Source organism: Paramacrobiotus metropolitanus, unplaced genomic scaffold (assembly GCF_019649055.1).
Source record: "Paramacrobiotus metropolitanus isolate TYO unplaced genomic scaffold, Prichtersi_v1.0 Parri_scaffold0000031, whole genome shotgun sequence".
Lineage (NCBI taxonomy): Eukaryota > Metazoa > Tardigrada > Eutardigrada > Parachela > Macrobiotidae > Paramacrobiotus > Paramacrobiotus metropolitanus.
In genome coordinates this window covers 263,620-286,282 of record NW_026570251.1, presented here as the reverse complement: position 1 = coordinate 286,282, position 22,663 = coordinate 263,620, and the positions used below count along the sequence as shown (strand labels likewise).

Below are 22,663 nucleotides of genomic sequence, written 5' to 3'. Positions count from 1 at the left end.
TGCGCAACTGTATTTTTCCGGTCAAAGCGTACGAAATGGCATCCCGGATATAAATTGCTCGCGTGATTGGAGTGACAAGCTTAAAGATGCACGCAAAAGCACAGTGGTCAGAATATAGAAAAGCATCGGATTGCGTCGGCCGCAGCTGCACGTGGACATCGCGGCAGAGTTCTGGGGAGTTGAGAATTTGCTCCCACAGTTAAGTCGGCAGCGCAGCCGGTCTACGTTGTCCAGTGACAGAAAGATCTCTTTCAGAAGTTCCAGTGGCAGCGTCCAAACTGATACGCAGGTGTTTCCTGCTTCCTCTTGCTCAGTTCCATTTCAATCGCTTTCCCTTAGAATAGCAGATTGATTAAATAAAGTATGCCGGCACTCCCGCAATAGCTCCGGATTTTTGTACATGTATGGTAGCAATCGCTTTCACGATTTCAGAACGCGTTTATGCATTGTTACAACTTATGTGGTATTCTGCAGTGAAAAGGCTAGCAATAAATTTAAGAGAATTTGGCTCTGCATACCACTTTTATCACCCTTTGCACCTCGTACCACTTTTGACACTTACCATTAAAGTTGAAATCAGCGCATATTCACCAAAATACGAGACTTACAGCACCTAGTAGAATACAATGTGCAGTATTTTATTAAATTTTTTATTTACTGTTTTTGTGTAATTATCATCTAAAGTAAGTATGGGAGAACGTTCGATGACGTCTACGCGCGCACATCAAAGATGCCGCCCTTCGCGCACCTGAGATACGGATCTTCTTTAATTCGGATCGCGGATATGCTGCATCGCATGGTTATCAGTTGGCAGATCATATCCGCGGATTCAATGCGTGCTGAAGCGAAGTCGGCTCTATCTTCTGAGTACTGAACGGCATAATTTTTGTTTCTGGTTGGTAGAACCAAAAAAATTGAAGTTCAAAGAATTCTAGATTTAAAAATTCAGAAAATACTAATAGGGTGTCGGCGTCCTATGCAAAACGAAATTAGAACGAATAAAAATTGCGCTGCGCTGCCTTTGCCTCTATGCGTTGCACGTACTAAAAAGTAATTACCTCATTACATTCCTGTTCTGCCTAGTTATTCACTATCCGGCATAGCAAGGGATAGTGAATAAGGCATAGATAGCTACCACCCTACCACTTACGTATGTGCACTAAACAGGAGACTTTGAACAAGTATAAAGAAATGACACTTAATGCGGCAATCGCAATTTACGGGAAAGCAAGCAACGAACGCAAATAACATGTCTTGAACTTCAGTCCATCAAATAAGAAAACCTTATGCCATGTGAATTCGAATAAAACGCTACGCGACAGGCAGGTGCTTGATCCATTAATTTTACAAAGTTGATTAGTATGTAAGTAGTAATGTACCTATTTTTCGCGTTCTGTGATCTTCGGGGTGTTCTGCTATTGTTATAACTGTCAGAAAAAAACTCTTGCTGGAGAGGCGAAATGCATTTGTACGAGTACGCACACCGCCAAGCTTACGAATGGAATGAGCTTACGAATGGAATGCAGTGGATGTAGAAATAAATGGAATGCTGCAGTACGGGCATGTTATTGGGCTAGAAACAGTGGAAGGCGGCTCGCAGCGTCTGATCGCGGATTTTGGGTGCACAGGACTACGGTCGGTGCCGGTTGACTACGGAAAGGTGCTCGACTGTTCCAGCAAATACAGGACCCAGATGGTTGAGCAATGAGTACTACGGCCGGACGAACACGTTATCGCGGATGCCAGAGGACGGCGATTGTCCTAGCGTGGAAGTGTTGCTCCGTGGCCAGCCCAGTCATCCATGGAAATGGTATCCCGCCAAAGCGCTACTTTAACGCTTCGAGTATCCGTCGAATCAGGCTTTGGTAGATGTGACTGTAAACACCCGCACTATGCGCGAACTTCTCACCCAACAGCAGATGCGGTTACCGCTATCGGACGAGGAACGCGAGCGCAGAATAATCAAGCCGAAAGATTATAAGCTGCGGTCGTATAGCTTCCCAGGATTTTGGATCACACTGGAGGCAGCAGTGGCGATTCGGTTGCGGCGTGAAATACAGTCCAACCGTTACATACACATTGTATCGATTGTTGGCGACTCGATGACCTATTTAGAGCGACGCTGCAAAATGCGGTTGTGGAATAACCGAAAAGTAAGTCAAAGGAAGCGACCCGGCACATGGCCCGAGGCTGGTGTATACCCAGGGAATTAACGTTTGCGCACTCCCACACATGTTTCGCGGTAATACTGTATATGCACATAATATAATATCAGAATGATTTTATATATTTGTACCCGGAAGAGAAAATGTACATGAAATATTCTTCATAAAATACTTGTGCACATAATAATTCTAAATACTGGCATATATCCAGGGCCATATCACTGGCTCCCGTCTACCAAAAATTTCGTTTTTTCAAAAAAGACCCGTGGGTATACCTAAAAAAATATTTTCGTCGGTTGAGAGAGTGGCCGTGGCAAACGTTATTTCAAATGGCAGTACAGCACTAGAGTATGTATTGGGAATACCGTAATAGTCATATTCATATCCGCAGGCCTATTATATGATTGCAGATATATAATATCGTTATTTTATCTTTGTCAAACTGCAGCAAAAACAAAAGTTTTATAACGTTTAAGCTAATGTCATTTTTTTGTTTAGCGGAGGCCTTTCGCATACTACCGATATCGCGTTATTGCGGATTCAGCAGCAAACCAGGTCCTGGAAAGACCCCCAACACATACAAAGTGGGAGGAGACGGTGAACAGCGGCGAACGAATTTGAGCACTACCATTGGAAATTTTGACTGAGATCTTCCAGTGTCTGGACACTATTGACCGGCTGCGATGCCGACGCGCCTCTCAACTGTGGGAAGAACTTCTGACCACGCCGCCGCTGATCCGCGGTCTTCACGTGCAGCATTATCATGAGCATCCCGACGTTCTTCGCAGCTACCATTGCGGCGCCTACGCATGCATCTTCAAGCATATTACACCGGATACGCGCCTGATCTGCATACACGATGCCGGTCTTGACCGTGATCCGGCGGTTCATGACATCGTCAATAAAACGGACAGTCGGACAGACGTTGAGAACACCATCGATTACATCCAACAGGTGGTGGCAAGCAGTAGCAGTCAAATTGATCGCTTGGTGGTATCTCGCTGCCTGGTTAGCGTCTATGGACCAAAATAGACGTTGCGGGCATATGTTGACCACTTGACGCAAATGTACAGCCAGATGACGTCGTGGTGTCATCACATCACCTTGGTCAACTGGTCTCTGACCTACCGTACAGATAAATACAGAATCCCTTTTCACATTCCACATGCGGCGTTCAATCTCCACAGCATCGATGTCGCAACGATTTGGAACGTGTTGGAACAGCATCTTGTCTATGTGCAACAATGGCAGTGGAATCCGGAGGATGTGGTAAAGCATATTGGTCAGTGGATCACGGATCAGGTTGGGGGCCAGTCTCCAGCACACTGCGACGGAGTTATCAAGGTTACAAGGTATGATAGAAAATTTTGCTTGAAATTTTCTGTGGAGTAATGTTACAGCGGTGCTGGTTTACAGATTCTGAAGGAGTATCAGACCCGCGCTCCGCGTCCCTATGCGCACTATTCGAACTGAAGCTGGACGACAAAGGATCTGAGCAATCTGGACGTTTGGAAGTTAAATCGCATCTGTCTTTTTGTTCTCTGGCGTACTTCGTGGGCGGTGTGGCGTCGAAAATTACGCCAGCAGCAACAAGCGAATGCTCGTCTGGTGAAAATCCACAGTAGAAAGGCGAAAGCTCTTGGTGAAGCAGAAGACTACTTGACGGAAGGAATATTTTGTTCACTGGAATAATACAATATGAAATTAGTAATCGCCCATCAACGCATACTGTAGTTGCAGAGTTCAGTTTATCTACATATGGTATTATCACTGCCTTTCACTGCTGTGACGTCGACTTTCCAGCAGTTTATTTTTCAGTATTCATTACACTCATTTACGAACTGTAAAAGGAAAACCACAACCGCTGTACACAACCGCTGTATAGCTATAACCGTATCCTCTTTCCCTGTACTAAGCATAAAAGTAGGGCGCATTCTGGTGCTGTTGGTGGCACTTTGCAATTTGTCATAGTTCCTTGAGTTTCTTCTTCCCGGATCCATGGTTACAGCTTACACTGGTTTTTACGCTCCACTTTTGCATGTAGCAATATAGAGTATACAGACAAAGTCGATTTAATTTTCCGATGTTCAAACTGTCCAGGTTGTCTATCGTCCACGTCTTGTTAAAGTAGTTTGCGGAGGGACGCGGATCGCAGCTCTGAAATGCCATCAAAATCTGCAAAAAAAGTTCGCCGCTCATTGCAACGCTGATGTTCTTGGTGTACGCTAATGACTTTACTAAAGTAAATACAAAATCGAAGCTTTACCTGCATGACGTCAGCGCAACGGTTTGCGGACTTTGCCATCAGTTGGTCTGCAATCCACTGGGAAATCAGCTCCACATCCAGAAGCTCGCTATAGTCGAGATGATTTTCCAGTACGTCCCAAATCTGTGTGGCGCTAATGGTACACAGATTAAAACGGGCATTTGCAATGCGGAGCAGAATGCTGCAGTTTTCTTGGCAGTACGAAATAGCACAATGTCTCCAGATTATACAAGTGCAGCATGGTGCTATCCTGGAATAAGCCTGCAGCAGACTGTCCAAGGAACGCCCCAAAGTCCAGTAACGCCCGATGGACATGTTGCTGTCGAACAAGACTAATCGAATAGGACAAGTACCGCTGTTTTCCAGCGCCTGTTGAATACAGTTGATCGCTACACCGGCTTTACTGTCAACATCGAAAGTTTCGACATCCCGCACGAAAACGGTTCGCGTCATCGGTGTGATGTATTTGAAGATGCAGACGTAAGCGCCGTAACTTGGATTCGGAAAAATATCCGCTTGTTTTGCCCGCATATGTACGTGGACGTCGCGGAACAGTTCGGGGGAGGTGAGAATTTCTGCTCACAGATGACAGGTGCGTTGGCAGCGCAGCCGGTCGATGGTGTCCATTGAGTGGAAGATCTCCCTTAGAAGCTCCGGTGGCAGCGCCCAAATGTATGCGTCGTGGTTTACTGTCTTTCTTCGCTTGGCGTCGTTGTCCTGTTTGCCAGCATCCACTTTTCCTTCACTATCCTTCCGTACGCGATCGCAACAGCTTGCGAACGTCTTCACCTACCCGAAGAAAAAGATGGACAGTTTCATAGGATATAAGTGGATGGGAGGTTAAATTCGTGGTTCAATCTTGTTACCCTGTAAGAAATAGGATATGCAAGCCATAAACCATCATTTTCAACCTCTTTTAGCAAAGAAATTGCAATGCCCATTTAGTTGCCTACTAAATACTAACTGGAGTTTCTAATAATCATAGTAAATGCGGCGATTAAAAAATCATAAATCGCACACGGCTGCACCATAGGAAGCAATAAAACATTTTATCTCACCATATCCTCTTCCGGAGGCGATTTTTCGAAGCGCCCCTGGAGATAGGTCAACGTTTCGCCAGATACAGACACAATGTGCAGCCAGTAAATGCGCTGAATTTCACGGCGAACTTGCAGTGCCATGGTTGGCTCCAGCTTGTTCCAACATCCTTTCGGGAACACACTGGAGAGCACCACATAATGGTCGGTTTGAAGCACTCGGAGTTGCCGTGCTCCTCCCGACAGCGGCAGCCGCATTTGTCTATGGGGGAGGAGTTCGCGGATTTTGTAGTTGGTCAGCAGTACCTCCACCAGAGCGTAATTAGGCAGGCCATCGAAGCTGGGTATGAGCACTTTCCCGGGATACCATTTCCACGGACGATTCGGCTGATCGCGCATTAATACTTCTATGTCGCTTGCGTCGCTGCACCGCATCCACATTTCATCCACCTTCAGCTTATTGGAGCAGTCGAGGACTTTCCCGTATTCAACGGGTACCGACCGGTGTGTGGGACATTCAAAATCCACAATCATGCGGGGCGAGACGCCGTTGACATCTTCCAGGCCGATGACATAGCCGTGCTGCAGCATTCCATCCAGTTCCACGTCCACACTGTTCCATGTGTACAATGATCGTATTCCGTTGTCGTATAAGTGCATTCTGTGCAGGTACAAGTTTAGTACAGAGTAAAACTTCACTTAACTGGAAGGTACTCAACAAAATGTCAACCACTTGGATAATGCACACTTCTGTTCGCAACCAACAGCTGCGTCCTCTGTCAGGCAGTTTAATTTCTAAAAAAATGACTCCCAATCGGAACTGGGGTCCAGGAAACGCGCGCAGCAACCATCACACTCATGACTGCGTTAATACTAAACTTAAAAGCTTGTTCGTTTACAGTTTACGAGCGAATGCGTCGAAAAACCAAATTTCAGTCTTCGATATAGCCAAACACAGGAAGCCATCAACAGCAGCAGATTGCACAAGCAGTCAAGCACACATTATATATGTACTCGGGTGACTCAATAGGTAGCTGCAATATATTATCGTGGTTACAATCAAATCTGCGATAAACCACCCATCTAGAATCTACAGTAGATAGCACGCTAAGCAATATCCCGAAGACGGGCCAGTAAAAATTCATTACAATTTTGCGCTCTTACCGAACCAAACTAACTGCAACTGCAGGCCCAGACTGGAAGTTTCGCAAAATTAATATTATTAGGCACCGCGAAAATGTAAGACCGGGCTTACAATTGTTAATCCAGCTCAGCTGTTCGCCTTTCTGCCGTCTGTGCTTTGAGTGCTCTCCCTCAACTGTATTATGTTATTCTTGTGCAGTGCCCTGCTGCCTCCTGACAGCATGCTCCTCTCTGTCTGTATGTCTGTCTGTCTGTCTGTTTTCTGTTTTTGCTTCGTGCCGGTACGTTTTCTCGACGTGTGATTGAGATTTGCGGATGGGCAGGCTGGTGTCGTTTAGCCTAATAGTAAAACCAAAGTCTTTAAATGAGCTTTAAATGAGCTGGTAAAACCCAGTATTAACGTTCACTTTGCATCTTGAGCTGTAGCTAGACACAATAATTAACTGAGAATAATGGGGATGCGGTATTCTCTTTGCCCTCTTTCAGTTCGCTGTAACCATAGCGGTAGTAAGCGCGCCCATGCGATAGTGCGACAAAACAGCCGTTACAGGCCATTTCAACGCATTTTGTTAAAGACAGCGGCTAGTCACAACGGCGGGGCCGGCTGCACTGGAAGCCCGTGTTCCATTGATTGTTGTTGTCGAACTACAAGAGAGTTTATCGCGCTTGCTACAACTATGTGGTTAGGGGCTTCTCCCACTCCTGATGCACAAGTGCTAGCCTGTTCGCATTAACTGGTTGCCTGCTTGTTATCCTTAATCCTTCCAGCTGGTAGCAAAAGAGATGCCAGTTCACATCAGATTGCTGCGACCAGATGGCACCGCCCGGTGCAACCGCAGCAGTCCACCACCCACGGTAACGACAGGTAGCAACTAAAGCTCCTGCCCACTGTTGTGGCAGCGGACAACCACTAAGGTGGCGTGTTACGTGACTATAGCGAGCCGAAAATTCGATGGTTTGTCAAAATACTGTAATGACAAGAAAGAGAGGGCAAAGCAAAACCAAAAAAAAGGGAAAGAGGGGTATTTCTGATGAATTACATCAAGGGCGACTGTTATCGAGAAGAGAATCGTAGACAAGGTGACTGCATCGGTTGGGATTCACCACCTTGACCTTGGTCATTTGTCCAGATGGGTGGTGACCCCTTGCGTCATTCTAGAGAGATTTTCCATTCAAGTGATTGTGTCCGGTAGGAATTTGACAGTTAGGTCATTGTGACCGGATGGGAATTTAAAACCCTAGCTCGCTTTCCGTGAGTGGGAAGGAGGTTCGGCCCGGTAGGAATTCACAACTCGGGTACGTAGTGACTTCCTACCGGTACAGTAGATTTTTTCAGTCTAGGACTTTCTGCAGGCAGACGATGATCTGCATACACCTTTTGTGCGCACAACTTCCGGTTCGGGAGTTGCATGTAAATTCACATGGCCATGAAGATCGTTTTTACACCGATCCAGACTTTCATGATTTTTTTCAAATTTAAAATTGAGTTTTAAAATTTTTGAAATCGATTTTAAAATTTAAGAAAACATGCCAGAACAGTGGATCGCTGTAAAAACGTTATTCGTGAATCGCGTTTATGTGCATTTACGTTCAAAATTTGAGAAAGATCAGTCCATAATGAGACTTTTGGTACACCTGAATGCATTTAAACTCTTGGAATTTTTCTAGCCTATAAATCCCGAACCGGATGTTGCGCGCACAAACGGGTTTCACGCCCGTGCATACAAATCATCTGGCTACAGAATGTAAGAAAACAAAAGAAAAACGGGTTCGGGAGTGCGCGAACGTAAAAGATATCGTGCATGTGCAAGAATTTGGCACCATATACCGGAGTCACCGGACCACTTCCCTTAACACTTATCTACTATCTTTTATTGGGCAAAGGCCATCAACGTAACAAGAAGTGCATTCGCGTAATACTATTTGAAATGATAGAAATTTAAACGTTAAAAAAACAGCCGAAATCGTTATCGCCGTCAAAACTCCTAGGACGCATGTTCAAAGTGCCTGTGAGCAGAGAAGCGGCTCACGTAAAGCGATAAAGTCTTTCAAATGATTTCAACGTATTGCGCCGTGGTGCAGTGGTACTGCCTACGCGGATCTAACGACGTAGCCGGGGTTCGATTCCCCCATCGGCGACTTTTTCAGCCGTTTCTCGGTTTCCCTCGGATTGCGCCCTGCTAGATGCCCAAAGCAGCAGTCAGCATTTTCTTTCACTACAGCCAGACTAAATCTCTGCTTCAAAAATGCAGTAGAACGAGGTTCCCCTGTCACGTCGCGAATCTTTTTGCCAGCGAAACGAATGAGCTCCATAAAATCCTAACCAAATGTGCCAAAGGTTAGTGCCTATCTACTTAGATCTGAAAACTTGTTACAGCCTTATCCGTGTCAGTGCATGTAACTATGAGCCAAACCGGATCCCGGCATAATACACGGCAGCGTGCACTGTTGCCTGGGATTTGTTACTTTGGGTGCAACGGCAGAAATATTCTTTACTTCGCGAAGAATAGAAGTTCACTATCGGTCCTAACTCCTAAGTATACGATTAGCCACTAAACTCGTTCCGTATGACACAAGTACCATTTCGATGGGTGAATCCCTAAGATACCCAGATACCCAAATCTTCAGCGACATTACCATAATATCCAGTCCGCGCCAGCGATATGCCCGCCACATTCCGCTATTACAGGGAGCTGCGCTCCGGTGCGTGCCAAATGAACTACGGCAACACGGTGCTGGTGCATCGCGACAGCGGCCATTGGTGGCTGATACTTTCAGGATATTAACGGCGAGTACTATCAAAGTGCCAGCACAATCAAAGCAGAATGGATTCATTCGAAACATCTGTGGCCGCATCTTTGGATTTATCTCAATCGTCAGTTATCCCTTCCTGGTTGTTCTGTGCATGTGGCGCTGCAAGACGAAGTCGGCGGACCGTATGTTTTGCGACCGGCTACTATGGTTGAGAAGCCGCTGTCAGCCTGGATCAATTAAGCCAAACATACTCACCGGAACGCCGCATCGTGCATCAGCGCCAGTTAACCACCCAGCTGCCGGCATCGACTGTTGAAGGAAGGTGTTTGGATAAACCCAGCGGGCTGATGTACCGTAAGGATGTCGTGCCTTTCGACCAGGCGCATCTGTTGCGTAATGTGAATTTTATGGCCGAGTTTTTAGTTGGCGCTTGTCTTGTTGTTCTGGGTCCGGATGACCTTTGCATTAGCAGCTGTCGGCTAAAAAGGTCGGAGGGAGCGGATAATTTGTATGTAACGTGCATAATAACTTTCAGTCATTGGGCCGAAGCTTCCTGTGGTGGTTGTCGGGTGTTTGTGCGTGTTGGAATCGACACCGTCACATTCATTTGCTCCGAAGTGCACGGTGACGCCCCGGGACGCAGCATGTTCTGGAACGAAGATTCTTTATGGGAAGTGTGCGAAAGTTACCTCACCGAGCAGTTTTCAGGGGAATCTGCACAAGTCGGTAGGACTGTGGCCCTGACTTTGACAACGGCTCCTTCTCAGTACGGTAAGTGTAGCTGGCGTACCGACAGATTTTTCTAGTTTTACAAAAAAAATACAAAAATTATTTTTAAGCGGGGACTCTCCGAACTACGATCTGCGCGCTCTGTGTGCTACTATTTCAGCGATAGAATTACTGAGAACTGGATTTTATATTTTGCAGAAACGGAAGATCTGGTGATCTTTGGCCTACCGACTGCCATCCTTGCCAATATTTTTCTCAGCGTGGATGTCCTTTCTCAGATACGAATGAGCCAGTACGTAAGCTGCAGTTATTTGGCTGATACTGACAAGTTTTAATTATATCGAGTTAGTAATTGCTCCGGGAGTCGTACGTTTCTGCACTTCCTTTTTCGTTTTTTAATATTTTGCTGTAAGGATTGCAACGACTCTCATGCTTTGCCCTAGGGTATTGGCGCGTGTGTTGAAATTACTACATGGCTTCTGTTTTCTATGATAATCTGTGCTTGCAGGGTGTGTGCGTTGTGGAGACAGATTTCGGGCGACCACACCCGGCACCGCCACATAATCTTTAGCATCCCTTCTCTGCTCCCCAAGGAAGACTGGCATGGCTGGATTCATTCTTCTCTGAATGCGGTTGTGAGTTACAAGCTCAAAGCGATACTGGAACAAGCCATTACCGCCAAAACTCGTGTTGTTGCGTTGGTGGACGAAAGAGCACCTGATGAGAGAAAGTTGAACAAAAACGAAAATGGCTTTACGTCGAACATGTTGGCAGTTTACCGTATTCTGAAGGGCAAAGGTGTTCGCCTGCCGCTCCTCGTCGTCAAGAATACTTCCGAGAAGTGGGGTTCGTTCGTGTGTCCAGGAGTAGATGAGCCGTGTGTCCAGGAGTAGATGAGCGGAGCGGGCAGACGGAATGCAGTAGGCTATCGTACTCGATGGACATCTGTGAGACGTTCGTTCTCGACAACTTTACGGTCTGCGATGGAACCGGCGACCAGTTTCAATTGAAAGGGTCTTTCCACATTGCCGGAATGGCTTGGCCGGAAGGCGAAACTGGATTCCTGCGGGTGGCAGATGAAAGGCGTTTGGATGTAGTTATTCCGATTGTGCGCTTCCGCTACACGGAGGCCGCCACTGTGAATTGCCAACGCTTTATAGCCGCGGCCAACGACAGTTGCCCGGCCGTTACGCAACGGGTGTTGGAGAAGGTCCCGGAGGCGCATATGGGATGGGTGCAGACGCTGGCCTATCCCGAGCAGTGGACCGGGATTCGCATATTTTTCCAAATGTGAGTAGGCTCTTTACGCAATTACGCAGTGTGGCTTAGTTTTCACTGGCTCCATTCTACAGTAATTCAAGTTTTCTGTTGAGTTAGATTTAACAGCGTTCTTCTCGACAGCGGTCCACAGCGTTGGGATCAAGTCGACCTGCAGCAACTGGATGTGTCAGCACTGAACTAGTTAACCTTCGCTGCGTTGGATGTGTACTATAAAGACTAGACCATCCGTGTAAAAAATTCGTGGAACAACGGAGTATGACATTCGATGTTTGTTGTCAGGTCCTGGACGTAGGTGGCGCTTCTTTGGTTTGCTATTCATACGGATGTTGAGAACGACTTTACTGACTGTGCATGCGTAAGAAGTTGTACAATCCTTTTTTACTTTACAATTCACAGGACTGTTTCTGCGGCAAGCAGAAGCTCGATAGAACTGAAAGATTACAGCATTTACATAAGTGTTCTGGCGATGGACAATGCAGTATATCTTGTATAACTGCTCAATGTAGGAAACTTTTGACTTTTTAAGCGAAATCTTGTTATTACATGAGCTTGCCGGCGTGGTTTTACAGTCGCGTGTCGATAATTACGTACCGGAGTCTGAATAATTATGGATAAATGATAATTAAGCGGTGTTTGAATACTTTTGCTCCACTTTAGTAATGTGAGACAGAGCATCCACACACAGTCGATTTAACTTTTGTGTTCCGAAACCACCCATATTACTTAAAGTCAGCGATTCTTTGAAATAATTTGTAGAGGGCGCGAATTGCAGTTTTGAATGACCCACAGAATCTGCAAATTACCGCCGTTCCAGGGATAATGTATCTAATTCAAACAAAGATTCGTACGTATTCCTTTTTTTGGAGCGCTGTTTACGGATTTCGCCCTCACCTAGCACATATTTATACAGTGTGTAATAACTTTCACATCAAGCGGTTCTTCATAGTCCAGGTGCTCATCAAACAAATCCCAAATCCGTGTCGCAATAATATCCTGCAGTCCAAAACGGCGTTCGGAAAGCGGAACAGATACCCTTTCAGTGTTCGTGGACAAGCGTTCTGATGATTTCGCTCGTAGTGAGGGAGTTCATCGCTAGGAGTATAGGTTTGAGTTCAGCGGGTCATCTGGGCATAATTTCCGTGTTGCATGAGTTTGCAGGGCGATCTGATCAGCCTTGCAAACTAATCATATTTTGGATGGCTACGAGTATTGGTAATATCCGTAGTCTCCACGCACGGTTCAATATTGTTCAAGATTGTGGTAAGATCCACTTAACACTTTTGCTTACTTTACAGAGGTACTGTCACTGCGACATAACACAACATCGATTTTGGCTAAACCGTTCAGGTGCGAATTACCGGGAAAAGTCATACTGATTACGGGAATCTAATCTCGCTTTTAAGTACACATGTGCTATATTTTCGTTTTTAAGACTGTATCGGTTTTTAGAGCACTTCTAAGCTCTTTGTGTTCAAAAGGTGAAACCAAAACATCCTAATTTGGCGATAGAACGCTGCAGTTTATTGGTTGGGTTTTCCTTGTCACAGCTTGCGGTCGTTTGCTGAATATGTTCCGCTCCACTTTAAAATGTAGTTAGACAGTCCATACAAACAGAGCCGATTTAATCCTCCAATTTGTAAGCTTCCCAGATTGTCAAGCGTCCACTTCCGGTTGAACAAATACGCAGGTGGACGCGGATCGCAGCTTTGACAGGCGTCCAGTATCTGCAAAGGAATTGTCATTGCCACTTGATGTACATATTTTTACGAAGTTGTGCTTTACTTAAAGATCTGCACATCACCTGGATAACTGAAACACAGTTTCTAGTGGAATTTGTCGTGATCTGTTCTTCTATCCACTGCGCAGTGAGATCCGCTTCTAGTGGCTTTCCATAATCTAAGTGTTCCTCAAACAAGTTCCAAATATGCGTCGCATTAATGGTACGCAGACAGAAACCTGCATGGGGAATGCGGAACACGATGGAGTACCTTTCTTCACAGTAGGAAAGTGAACAATTCCTCCAAATTATGCGAGCGCCTCGCACTGCCATTCCGGTGTATGCCTGCGCCAGGTTGTTAAAGTAATCTCCCAAATTCCAGTGACGGCCGAAGACCGACGTATTGCTGTCGATGAGCACCACCAGATCCAGGCGAGTACCGGTGGTTTCCAGCAAGTGCCGGATGCAGGTGATCGCCGCACCGGCGCTGCTTTGGATCTCCCGTCCTTTACTGTCTATGCCAAAAATAACGGCGTCTCTTACGAAAACCGTCCGCGTCATCGATGTAAAGTGCTTGAAAATGCTTGCAAAAGCGCCGTAATGGGAATTCGGAAAAATATTAGTCTGCTTTGGATAAAGGTGCACATGGACATCGCGGCACAGCTCTGGAGAAGTTATAACTTCGTTCCACAGCGGACAAATGCGCCGGCAACGCTGCCGCTCGATGGTATCCAGAATCAGAAAGACTTCCTTCAGTAACTCCACTGGCAGGTTCAAAGAGAGTTCGTCGTTGCTCGCGGTCTCCGCTTGTTTCATCACAATAGGTGACTTGTAGCGGGTTTCTCTTTTAATACTGTTGCGAATGTTGTCGAGTAACAATGTAAACATCTTGCTCTACACGAGAAAAGAAAATTAACTTGTCTGCAACGGCCTTTAATTTTGTGGCTTCTTATTTTTAGCTGAGAATCAAATGTATTGTACAATTAGGTTTAAGAAATTGTACGCAGCATAATTTCAACTTACTAAATTCTCCTCCTCCAGTGGTTTGTCAGCGTGCCGCTGGAGATAGACCATCGTCTCGCCCACGACAGAAACGATGCGAGTGTCATCAATTTCGCGGTGAACACGAGCTGCAATCTCGGGTTCTAGCGTAGTCCAAAATCCTTCTCCGAACTGGCACGAGCGCAATACAAAATGACCAGGTTGAAGTACTCTGAGCCGGCGGGCCTCTTTTGACAGCGGCAACCGCATTTGTTTCCGTGGAAGCAGTTCGTGAATGATGTGGTTGGCCAGTCTCACCTCCACGACAGCATCATTTGTTAAATCTTCCATGCAGTGCTGGTGCAAAAGCAGTTTGGAGGGATACCTTTTCCATGGATGACTGGGGCGATCGCGGATCAGTACCTCCACGCTGGCGCTATCATCCGCACCGGTCAGCAAACCGGACAGCTGGTTGCTTGAAGACGTCCACGTTGCATCAGCCTTCATTTTATCGGAACAATCAAGAATCTTCCCGTATTCAATGGACACTGATCGTTGGTCCGGATATCCGAAATCCACGATCAAGCGCTTTGAGCCGCCGGCGACTTCTTCTAGGCCGATAACATTGCCGTGCTGCAGCATCCCATCTAATTCCACGTACACGCTGTTCCATCTGTAGATTGCTGATCGATTGCCGTTTTCGTACAAATGCATGTCGCGCTGGCACAACAGCCCATAAATATTTAAAATGCAACTACTGCTTTTTTCTGTCACAAGTTAAAGATGAAATTTCTTTACACGTCACGATACGTAACCAACTTCAGATCGCAACTTGCTCTATCGATGCCTGCTTATTCGGTCAGTGCAATACTTGTGATGCCCAATGATTTGGCAGCTGGCACTGATGCAATGTGCAGGCACAGCAGAGCAACCAGAGCACACGAAGATCACTTTTGTACAGATAATAGTTGTGTTGTCAGGAATTTACGCAATGCAAACAGCAAACTACCAGTCTTTAGTGCCGGAATAGGAATAGAATCGACTGCAACAAGCATACCAGCAATCTGCGGTGATGCTTACCGTGCGCTGCTGCTGTGTGCTCATATATGTAATCGCCGCTAATAAATCGGTATGTACAGTACGTGCTATCAGCCTGGCGATAAGAACACCAATCCAGATAAAATATGCATACTAACCAAACAACTAGGCCAATAAAAGTGTGCAATCAAAAAGCAAATACTCCGCTTTAAAATCTTAAACCAAGTACAGATATTACTTTTGACGGAGGTGCATCTGCCTGATATGTACATAATTGTAAATACATGTTCGTCGTGTCTAACTGATTGAATAATTTGCGAACGACCTTACACTTCACAGTACTAAATCACGAAAAAACATGGGGTGTTTCTAAATAGCACGGGGGCAGGAAAGTTAAAAAATGCATATAGTTAGGAAAATCTGGGTAAAGCCTTCAACGCACTGATTTTTTTGCAGCAATACATTCTTGGCAGGAACAGTCTTACGTCCACTTCTGATTGAAGTGATTTGCACAAGAGTCAAGTAAAGAAAGTTCTGCACGTAAGACTAAAGATTCTACCACAGTTTCTGGCAGATATGGCAGTAGCAAGTACTGTATTCGCTAAACGAACTTGCACCACACACTTTAATGTGCGGAAAAGACACACTCTGCTCGCGTGTCTATGTAACGTGGGCGATGCATGGGAGGGAAAGGCCGCGGCTGGATGTGGCAGTAGTGCACGTTCATCTTGCGGTACCGTTTGTGGTTCATCTAAGCACCGCAATAATTACTCAAAAGCCAGTGAAGCCAAGATGTTACTATGGCATAATACCAAACGAAAAAACTGGGTGCCGGTGTTTTCTATCATCTTCTACGTTCTCGATGTAGCGGATCGCGCCCCTTGTTCGTAGTAAGTGAAGGCATCCCGCACGAAAATACTTTCCTGAACTGCTATAATGTGCAACTTAAGCGCACATGGACATCGCGGCATAGGCTAAGCTCTGGGTGTAATTATTTGGGACGTGTTGTACCAAAGAAAAACCTGGAACGTGCCTTTTCTTTGTGTAGTCACAGTAGTCATTTGTAGGCAACCCGAAGACGCAGTCAGAGTTTTGTTGGGTGTGAGAAATTAGGCAAGGACAACAAGCGGTTGTAAGCGGGTGAAAGGCTGAATTCTACTCGAAAAGACAGTTAAGAGGGCCACTATGATAAGTGAATGGGCGACAGACACTTAAGTGGGCCGCTTTCTGTTATTTCTCTTCTGATTCGTTTTTTTTAGGCTTTTTGTTTTGGCGGATTCAGGAAAGTTTGTTCTTCTTAGAGTACTTAAAATTTTAGCAGACATCATGTAGTCATGATATCATTTTAGCAGACATCATTTAGAAATTTACAGACATCAAGTGTCGCACCTATAGACTGTACTCAGTGTAGTTTCTTATTCTTTTAGAATATATACTAGTACAGGCTCTGCAGAGGTGTGCAGGTACATTAGTTTACCCTTACACACAGGCAGCTTTCCCTAATGCATCGGTAGTCATCTGTTGACGGATCGTAGACACCAGAGTAACGCTACGTTTTCATGGTCGAAACCATGTGCCGGCAAGTGTATACAAGGTTTCACGGTTGTGACTACCGTGTCTCTGTAGGTTTCCACCGTGATAAAAAAATGCGTTCCAGTTATAAATGAAAGGTGTCTTACACAGGTTATTAACCAATACCATAGCGATTGTAAATTCCAGATAGTATGTTAGTACTTAAAGTTACAAAGTAGCAACAGTAGACAACCGGTTTCCGATCGGTGGAAATCGAAAGTCAGCAACAGCCGGAAACTGCATACAAGCAAGATATGGAGCCACATTGCATAACGATCAGTGCACAGTGTATAGCGATCAGCATGGTAGTGCGTCTGCTGACTTGGCAGTATCTGTACCGTACAATATGACTTGGCGCTTTTTATTGCTAATACCAAACGCAAAGTGTCTTTAATCTGTCCAAGCAATCAATCGGTAAACTTTAACTTTATTTGACAGCCAGTGCTTGAGGGTAAATCATAACCAGACAGAACTTCCTAAAGAAAACTGCGGCATATCTATTCATCTACCCAGAAGGCAGGTATTATGTTGTGTTCAAGAAACCTAGAGTAGTCGTAACTCGTACCACATGCCTACTCGTTGATTGCGCCGTATACTGAAGTTGATAGCGATCGTGTTTGTTGTAGTTCACTTCGCTTGACACTGGTGCATATTTTATGCTATTGATCTCCAGCGTTGCTTGAAATTCTGCGTTTGTTGTAACAGCGTGAGAACGGGCACAATTTCCCGCACTGGAAATTAACTGTTAGAAAAAACAACGGTTAAGAATCCTTAATCATCATAACCGATGTCGGCAACCAGGTCATTGTTAGCGGTTGCTGTCAGGTCATGCTCATCAGATGCGACGTTGTACCACTGTCCAAATGATTGTCATTGTAGCCGAGCGACAAAAAACCTCTTACAATTTACAGAGTTTACGACGATTTATCCAAAAAGGAGCAGCTTTTTCCCATTTTCCTCCTTCTGTTACTAAAAAATGATAAAACACCGCCTTTTGAATACATATTTCTTTCGGTCGATATTATTTCTATGGATTAGCTTGATTGGTTCTCCCGTTTTTTGTACCACTCGGTATTATGGATCATACCTTTCATACGGATCTGTAAGTTTTTGGCATTCACTCGTTGTTTGATCAGTTCTCCAGTGCGCAAGGAGCTTTCTTTCATGGACGATTACTCTGGCGTACAAAACATCTTTGAATTTAGGATTTGAAGCATGATCTTTCGTATGGCTTCTTGATAAAATTGTAACTGTAAAACACGTTCTTGTAACCGTGATACGAGTAGATTGCGTGTTCGGACAGCTTTTCGAACACCTGATTCGCGACTGTGCATCAGTTTTGCAAAAATTGAATATGATGTCTAAGTAACGCAAAAACGCAAAAACCTATTGCTCTATAGTATGTAACATTCCCACTGTTGCATACGGCATGGTACCTATATGGAGCGCCATTTTTCTAGGGGGACACGATAATACAAACTCTCCACGCACATTCGGGAAACGACGATATAGGTGGGAATAACTAATCACGGAGTCAGAAAGTAGTTGTACGGATTTAAAGCTAAGTTTAAACTTGCGGCTCCTTTAACGAAAAACTCTTTGATAGAGCGAAAGTGGCATGTGGAATGTCTTGATGGAGAAGCTCTTGTCGGAATACAGTAGGTTCAACCGTTCAACCATTAACCGAAAAGTTGTTTTAATTGGCAGTTTAAGCAACTATGCCTTTTTAGAACCCTGTGCGGCATTATTTGAACGACATTATATTTTAAGATTTTTCAGTCGTAATAAATAGAATATGCGAGTTGGGCCAACGCGTTTTTAAAACCGCAAAAAGCGAGTTGGACAGCTAAGCGGGTTTTACGAGCCCTAGAAACAACCGGTTTAATACCATGATCTGCGAAGCTTGAAACACGAAAGAGGAAACCTTTAACAATGGTACCCATGAATCAGTTAACACTAGAAAATGAAACAAAAGAGACATGAAGTAATACTCGGTAAACAATAAAACTTAAAACGTTTCATGTTTCATGGCTCGTTTGTTCGCTTCGAGCATTATGATTCAGTGTGTCGTGTTCCTTTTCTTGTTTAGTTTCTTAGTTTTTAACTTAAGGTTTCTTGGGTTTTTATACTTCGCGTTTCATGTTTCGTGTTTCATGTATCCTTTGTTTGTTTAACGTTTTAATGCTTTAGTGTTTCATTGTTTCAGGTTTCTTTTCTTGCTAGGTATTTTATTAGGTTTCTGTTTCATGTTTCATGTACTCATCGTATAATATTTCGGTTTTGTGTATTTCATGTGTTTCATGGGTTTCATGTGTATCATGTGTTTCTCTCGTTTCTATAACATCCAAGGTTTCGCTCTTGCATTTAATACTGTTGAGTTAAGTCACCTGTTAAGCAGTGTCCCAACTTACCAAACTCTCCGCCGTAATTCACATGATTTTGCTTCTTGCTAATAATGTCGAAAACTAGGAGTTTTCCGCTTTTCAGGGATATGGTCAACGATTTCCAGGTATGAGTTCTCTATTAATTCCAAAATTTATCAGTACTTAGTGCATATTTATTATTTACTGAACTGAACGCTCGCGCTTCTCATACTTCTGACCGTACTTGCCTACAGAAACTGGAAGCTGTTTGGTGCAAATTTTTGTTTCCGCACAAACAGCCCGCAAACGGGATGTATCCTTATTATCCCATGTAAGAAAGCAGGATTAATGTTTATTCACGTAGCATAAACCTGATTCTTTATATGCAGATGCTTCCCCAGAAATTACACGTCGCAATTTTTTTGCTTCAATCCCCATCAAATTCAACTCACTGCGAATTCATTTATTACAGGCAAGAAACATGGTCTAAAGTCTAAACCCAGTCGGTTATTGTTGATGAATATGATGCTAGCCTTTACTTTTGCAGGACTCTGGGACGATGAATCGCAGTTTTTGGTGTCCCGAATAGGTTTGGACAAAAGTCAGCCGTATAAATGTTGTAGAGCGCCCCCGGAATATTATATTGATTACACCAGCTGCTACTAGTACGTTACAAATTTACAACATAATAATTTTATTGATCAACATCTTGAGGTAATACTTTTTAGAATATATTTTATTTCTTAATATGTACAAGACGAGCTTCGTTCAACAAATATGATCAAATGTAGAACTTGTCACGGTTGGCTTTCGACAAAAGCCACTTGTAACACTTGTTGTCTTTCGGCAAAAGCCAAAACCCGTAGCACTATTAAAGAACAAGTATCGGCCGAGCTAGCGCGCGAGTACTTGTTTTTGAGGTAAGGAATAATACGAAAGAGATTACAGAAATTAAATATACAGTCGGTAGTTACAGGAACAAAACAGATTTTAAAATATAATTCAAATGCAAAATGTTTAAAAAGCAGCTGAACCAGCCATAAAAACATACAAAAAATTTAAAATGAATTTAAACGATACAGCGTACGGCTCAGGATGCATGATAAAAAATTTTAAAAAAATATAACTATTTCTTCAATACTTTCCTGTCTTTTTAATCTATTTTGTGACCTTTTAGCTATCTGGGTATCTAATTATTTTGACGTATTTAAAGCTGGCACAGATGAACATGGATTAGTGAGTTTCCAAATTACCACCAGTATCACAGAGGGACGTAGGTTAGTGAATGCCGCAGCTGCCACCAGTATAACAGAGAAGTAGGACATAATTTCCAAAAAATAAGGACGTAGATCAATATATCGGTATCATCCCATTTCGCCAACCGGACATTTCGCCAACGGGACATTTCGACAACCGTAGGTTTTCTTACTTTCTTTGGTTTTCTTAGGTTTCTTAGATTTTTCAACTTTTCTTACCATTAGTCCTCATAAAGTTTGTTAGATTTTTCTACTTTTCTTAGTCCTCTTAAGGTTTCATAGGTTTTCTTAGGTTTCTTAGGTTTTCTTAGGTTTCTTAACTTTTCTTAGGTTTTTTGATTTTCTTATCTGTAGATATGCTAAAATTTTATCAGTTTTCTTAGGTTCTGTTCATAGGTTTTCATTTCCTCCATTTTAAATTTTTCGAACAGTTAGTGATAATTTGGATTCGAGCTGCCGTGTAATAATTTCAATTCGAATTGCTGCTGTCTGGTTGGCGAAATGTCCGGTTGGCGAAATGTCCCGTTGGCGAAATGGGTGGTAGCCAATATATCAGTACATGGATCTATGGCATATATTTCTATATATAATCGTTTATACTCATAAAATGCTTACGTATATGCTTATATGCATCTAATGAACAATAAAATGTGCTTATTTATAGCATGCCAACGCATGACCAGTACTGGGAATACTATGTAAGTCTGCTGAGCACACGCTTACCGCACACGCTGGCCTGTGACCTTTATTTCGCGGTACAAATGTACGCTTTTTAGGATTCTTTGCAACATGTCATTGTTTATTGTGCCGGCGGCTATGTCATGACGGGCATATCGAAAAAGATCAACCCAATCTATGGCGAGGTGCGTTTGACCTTTCTAACAGTCGTGACTTGAGGAATGCACGTGCATTAATGCAACTCAATAAGTTGATAACATGCATTAAGTAATTTAGAAGACATAATATTATTACAGCAAATGGCATTCTTCAAGGCTAATATGTGCAAATATATTGTGCCTGAAGCGATTCTAAATTAGCGTTTTAGAGGTTTAAGAAAGTCAATTCAAACCGTAATAAATTTTGACCTTTACAGTGGCATATCGAATGGATTCAGTGCTGTCGAATTGGTTTTGGTGGAGCTGGTAAAATTCCTCCGCCGACGCGGATAAAGCGTTCGGAAGACACGGAAGACGAAGACATCTATCTTTATCCGAACGCGCGTGCTCCACTTCAAATTCCAAAGAACTGTTCCATATTTTTCTCGGCAATTCACCAATAAAATTTATTGGTGGTAAAACCATCAGTTCGGTCCAATTCTGGTGACATTCAAATTGTTACCAAAATCCAGCCGATCTTTTTTTACCACATCGGCACCAGTGTAAACGCTAACTTCATTTGCTCCGCCTTTTTTGTTATTCGGTAATGTTATATACGTACAGTGTACCTTCATTTAAATTGTGCGGATTCATAATGAACTACGATACCTGATGTTTTGCTTGTTTTCTATGAATTTTCAAGGATGTCAGCAGCTAAAATCCACAATAATCAATGTTTTTGTGAACAGAAAATTGATGGAAATTGATGGAACTGTTTCCTAACAACATAAAATATACAGCAACAAACAACAAAATGTCCTATAATATAATATTATAAAATAAATAAAAAGGATACTTTTTAGAGCTTTGGAGAGTGACCTTTAATGTATTGCAGTATACATAGCAGTTTGACAGGCTGCATCTCACAATATTTTCGAGCATAATTTAGTAGCGTTGTAACTCGGGAATGGCGTTTAAGTTAACTCGATCCTTAACATTACTATTGGTCCGTGACTACACCCATCGTGGTAGCGTAACGAACTAAGGCGCGTTTCTTGGTATAGCGTAACGAAGCAGCATCTGCCACTACACCGCGCAGCGCTAAATGTGCTTCTCGGTGGTCCTGCATCGGAATTTTCAGTTTACGAGCGCCATTTTTGCCTCTCACAACTTTGTGTCTTGCCAATCGCAAACGTCTAGCATGGCTAATCCACCGTGCGGTAGCGCAGTGAACAGCCATGTTTAAACCGGCGCTACGGCGCAGTATCCCGCAGTGGTGGTAAAAATGGCAGCGTAAAATAATACATACAGTACAGTCTGTACATACATGCGCATTGCCAGATGCCGAGTGCACTCAGTGCAGAGCATAAAGTGGTTGATTACCGCCACAAGCAAAAAATATCGATCGACCGATGTTCACACACGGTCACGTCGCTTTGTATCGGCAACGGCTCGCGCAACTTCTGTGTAGTATTATTGGTATGTCATGCGGTATGCGCCTTGTAAAAATAATGTAACAAGTTACAGTACGAGTACATCAGCCTGA

At 43.8% G+C, this 22,663-nt stretch overlaps 3 protein-coding genes and 1 long non-coding RNA gene across 4 annotated transcripts; 1 reads left to right on the top strand and 3 right to left on the bottom strand.

The window, feature by feature from the left end:
• Positions 1 to 2,178: 2,178 nt before the first annotated feature.
• LOC129588799 (uncharacterized) lies at positions 2,179 to 3,821 on the bottom strand. Its single transcript, XR_008690517.1, has 3 exons — positions 3,580 to 3,821; positions 3,294 to 3,490; positions 2,179 to 3,181 (listed from the first exon to the last, which is right to left on the bottom strand). It is a non-coding gene; the product is annotated as an uncharacterized LOC129588799 (long non-coding RNA).
• Positions 3,822 to 3,961: 140 nt separating this feature from the next.
• LOC129588798 (uncharacterized) lies at positions 3,962 to 6,626 on the bottom strand. The gene is made up of 3 exons (XM_055483181.1): positions 5,490 to 6,626; positions 4,432 to 5,220; positions 3,962 to 4,340 (listed from the first exon to the last, which is right to left on the bottom strand). The coding sequence occupies exons 1-2, from the start codon at positions 6,126 to 6,128 to the stop codon at positions 5,011 to 5,013; spliced, it is 849 nt and encodes a 282-aa protein (XP_055339156.1). The 5' UTR covers positions 6,129 to 6,626; the 3' UTR covers positions 3,962 to 4,340; positions 4,432 to 5,010.
• A 5,650-nt stretch (positions 6,627 to 12,276) lies between these two features.
• Positions 12,277 to 15,135, bottom strand: LOC129588775 (uncharacterized). Its single transcript, XM_055483146.1, has 3 exons — positions 14,116 to 15,135; positions 13,177 to 13,986; positions 12,277 to 13,099 (listed from the first exon to the last, which is right to left on the bottom strand). Exons 1-3 carry the CDS (start codon positions 14,785 to 14,787, stop codon positions 12,917 to 12,919), a joined length of 1,665 nt encoding a protein of 554 aa, XP_055339121.1. The 5' UTR covers positions 14,788 to 15,135; the 3' UTR covers positions 12,277 to 12,916.
• A 2,149-nt stretch (positions 15,136 to 17,284) lies between these two features.
• On the top strand, positions 17,285 to 21,803 carry LOC129588785 (uncharacterized). Its single transcript, XM_055483165.1, has 10 exons — positions 17,285 to 17,785; positions 18,144 to 18,195; positions 18,290 to 18,341; positions 19,171 to 19,192; positions 19,301 to 19,377; positions 19,436 to 19,518; positions 19,594 to 19,711; positions 20,967 to 21,000; positions 21,079 to 21,165; positions 21,396 to 21,803. The coding sequence occupies exons 1-10, from the start codon at positions 17,660 to 17,662 to the stop codon at positions 21,579 to 21,581; spliced, it is 837 nt and encodes a 278-aa protein (XP_055339140.1). The 5' UTR covers positions 17,285 to 17,659; the 3' UTR covers positions 21,582 to 21,803.
• The last annotated feature ends 860 nt before the right edge of the window (positions 21,804 to 22,663 follow it).